This window comes from Lactuca sativa, chromosome 8, assembly GCF_002870075.4.
Source record: "Lactuca sativa cultivar Salinas chromosome 8, Lsat_Salinas_v11, whole genome shotgun sequence".
In the NCBI taxonomy this organism is placed as follows: Eukaryota; Viridiplantae; Streptophyta; class Magnoliopsida; order Asterales; family Asteraceae; genus Lactuca; species Lactuca sativa.
In genome coordinates this window covers 238,794,562-238,798,187 of record NC_056630.2, presented here as the reverse complement: position 1 = coordinate 238,798,187, position 3,626 = coordinate 238,794,562, and the positions used below count along the sequence as shown (strand labels likewise).

Here is a 3,626-nt window from a genome sequence, read left to right as displayed (position 1 = left end):
GCAGTGGGCTTACCTCTTCTAACTACTTCTAACCTCATCTAAAAAATCACTCTATGCCCTAAACAAAAAAAAAAAAGCGTCGCTGCCTTTTCTTTCCCGTTCTTCTTCTCGGCTTCTGTGATTTCTTTCCCGTTCTTCTTCTCGGTCCGACGACTCCAGCCTCCGCTGCCAGCCATCGCCGGTCGCCTTCGTCGGTCCCCTCTGCAACGCCCGTCTGCAACGTCCAGCCTCCGCTGCCAGCCTCCGCCGCTTGCTGCTGCCCTCGATCTTCACAGGTAATTTTTTTTTTTTTCTGATTTCTTTGAGCACCGATTCAATGAAATTGAATACAAATTCTGTGATTTCTTATACATTTGAGTACCGATTCTTTGAATGAATCAAACATAGGAATGTTAAGTGGGAATGGAATCTCAAATTCCAATACCATTGTATAAAGTATGCATAAAAGTAGGAAAAGAGTATGTTGATTGTAATCTTTTGGAATGAATCAAACATAGGAATGTTAAGTGGGAATGGAATCTCAAATTCCAGCAATGAGGTCTTCAGTCTAATAAAGCCTCATATGAAACAGAACTTCAGTAGAGTTTATCATAAGAATGAAATCACAAACAAACACATGCATGAACAAAAGCAAAAAGGAAAAGAAAGCACGTGGCTTTACAATATTGCAAATATATGATTATATTATAAATTATAAATTTCTTGCATGCCCTCGGTTTCTAGATCAGTTATTTTATTTTATTTTATTTTTTTTTTTTTTTTTGATTTCTTATTGATTTGACTAACGATTGTATGAAATTGAGTACAAATTCTGTGATTTCTTATGCATTTGAGTACCGATTCTTTGCATTTGAGGACCAATTTTCTGATTTCTTGCATGCCCTCGGTTTCAAAATCATAATCTTTGCTTAATTGTTTTTTTTTTGTTCATTCATGATGTATTGTTGTTGAATATCCTAAACTTATTTGTTGATTATGTTGGAATATGATTAATCTTTGTAGCTAAAGTATGTATTCTATATTTTTTTTTTGTTATTAGCAATGGGAGATAAACATACATGGACCAATGAGCAAACAAAATGCTTATTGCAAACTTGTATTGAAGAAGTGCAAACCGTGGGTAGAAAAGGTTTGAGTTTGCACAAACAATCATGGCACAAGTTAGGAACAACTATTAAGGAAAAGTATGGCGTGGATTTGAATCAACGACAATTAAAAAACGCCTATGATAACCTTAAAGCCAAATACACAGGATGGTTATACTTAAAAAACAAAACTGGAAACCTTTACAACCCACAAACAAATACTTTTAACTTAACAAATGAGGAGTGGGAGGACTTTAAAAAGGTATACATATATACATATATACATATATATATATATATATATACACACACACACACACACACATATTTATTCTTATATTACTTTTGTTACATTGATTGCGTTTAGGGACATCCGAAAGCTGCTTCTTTGAAAACCGTCCCATTATTGTTTCCAGAGCTTTGTGCAGAACTCTTTGATGGAAGCAGTGCATCTGGTAATCTCAGCTATGCCACATCCCAAACACCATCGGGATCATCTTCTTTCCATGGCGCACCATTACAGCTTTTGGACGCGCCTTCCATTAACATAGATGAAGATGATTTTTTTTCCAATCATACAAGTGAACATTTTACTCAGACTCCACCTTCTGCTGCTTCACCTTCTGCTGATTCACCTTATGTTGCTTCACCTTCTGGTAACCCCAACAAAAGGGCTAAACCTTCAACTCCTAGACCTCGAGCTCCCAGTGCCTCACCTGATCCACTTTCTTGTGCCTCGCCTAAAGCTTCTATTACTGCTGATGATTTAGCACTGGAGATGCAAAAAGCTCTACGCCATTTGACTCAAGGGCCAACAATTCCCCAGTGTTTAGAGAAGCTTGAGTTGCTCGAGTTAGACCCAATAGACCCTATACGATTTGCTGCGTATCACATTTTTGGAGGGACCATGAATATTAGAGAGATGTGGGTAAATTTGCCTAATGATCCACAAATCTTATGTTATATTATTATCTTATGTTATTATATGTTTTCTTTATTAATAGGTTTGTAATGGATCACGACAAAAAGATACTACTCATAATTCTTATGTACTTGTATGTCTGCTACTTTTGGAAGAGGGGTGTCAAACGAGTGCGGGACAACGATTCGGAAATGACAGGACATGAATTTACGTTAGAGTTACTTCACCGTAATCCTCTACAATGTCTTGAAGTGTTACGCATGTCTCGTGAATCATTTGTCCGACTATGTGCTCATTTTAGAGTAAACTACGCGTTAAAGGATAGCAAACATGTGTCGGTTGAGGAGAAGATGGCTATGTTTTTGATGATGATCGGTCATAACCAACGTTATGTGATTATCAAGCGGAGATTTCAACACTCAAAGCAAACAATTCATAAGTTTTTTCATGAAGTGTTGGCCAAAATGTTGCTTTTCGCACATGACATTATAGTACCAACATCTTTTAATCCGAATCCAAACATTCCGGGACATAATAGGAGGCTACGACGGGTGTTCAAGGGAGCAGTTGGTGCACTTGATGGCACTTTGATACATGCTGTTGTCCCTGCAAACAAACAGGATTTATATATAAGTAGGGGAAAAGGCGATTGTTACCAAAACGTATTGGCAATATGTGACTTTAACATGATGTTTACGTTTGTTGTTGCCGGTTGGGAAGGGATAGCACACGATTCTAGAATTTTATCAGAAGCATTAGCAAATCCACATGCACCATTCCCGCTTCCACCTCCAGGTAAATTTATGGTTATTTAAATAGTTTTATCTTTATTTGAAAATAAATGACTTTTTTTTACAGATAAATATTATCTATGTGATGCCGCCTATGCAAACATTCGAGGTTTTATGGCACCGTACCGTAATGTTAGGTATTGGCTTGGAGATTTCCGTCGAAGACGTGCATTAACGAATAAAGAAAAATTTAACCATGGACACGCAAAACTTCGGAATGTCATTGAACGTGCTTTTGGTGTCTTGAAAGCACGATTCCCTATACTTAAGAGGATGGCACCATTCTCGTTGGTTACACAACGAAACATTACTCTAGCATGTTTTGCGCTTCATAATTTTATAAGAAGAGAGGGACTACGTGATGAGTTTTTTGCACGATATGATGAACCAAATGTCTCGGTTCGGAATAACAATGCGGTCGTTGATAATGATGAAGATGAGATTCCAACACATGGTACTGCTGCGGACCGTGAATATATGAGCCAGTTACGGGATGAAATTGCCGAACAATTGATGCAAAATATGGAATGAAACTTATTAAAGTTTGGTTGTATGAATTTTATTTAAAAATGTTATTGTAAGACTAATTTCGTTGTTTGAATTTTATTTCAATGTTTTAAGACTACAATTATTAAATTTTTGGTATTAACAAACTATTTTCGGTTTATTAAATTACTTTATTTTAAATTTTTAATATCTGCAGCAGTCTGCAGACGTTAAGAAAACAAACATGCTTCTCATTACAGTCTGCAGCACTTTGCTCCACCTCTTCTGCTGCTGCAGAGGTCTGCAGAGGTGGTCCGCAGACTTCAGACAGATTCACTTCGA

At 37.0% G+C, this 3,626-nt stretch overlaps 1 protein-coding gene across 1 annotated transcript; it reads left to right on the top strand.

Annotated features, from left to right (window-relative positions):
- The first annotated feature begins 215 nt into the window (after positions 1 to 215).
- On the top strand, positions 216 to 3,329 carry LOC111906704 (uncharacterized). Its single transcript, XM_052766681.1, has 5 exons — positions 216 to 275; positions 1,040 to 1,347; positions 1,453 to 1,970; positions 2,090 to 2,802; positions 2,866 to 3,329. Exons 2-5 carry the CDS (start codon positions 1,042 to 1,044, stop codon positions 3,327 to 3,329), a joined length of 2,001 nt encoding a protein of 666 aa, XP_052622641.1. The 5' UTR covers positions 216 to 275; positions 1,040 to 1,041.
- The last annotated feature ends 297 nt before the right edge of the window (positions 3,330 to 3,626 follow it).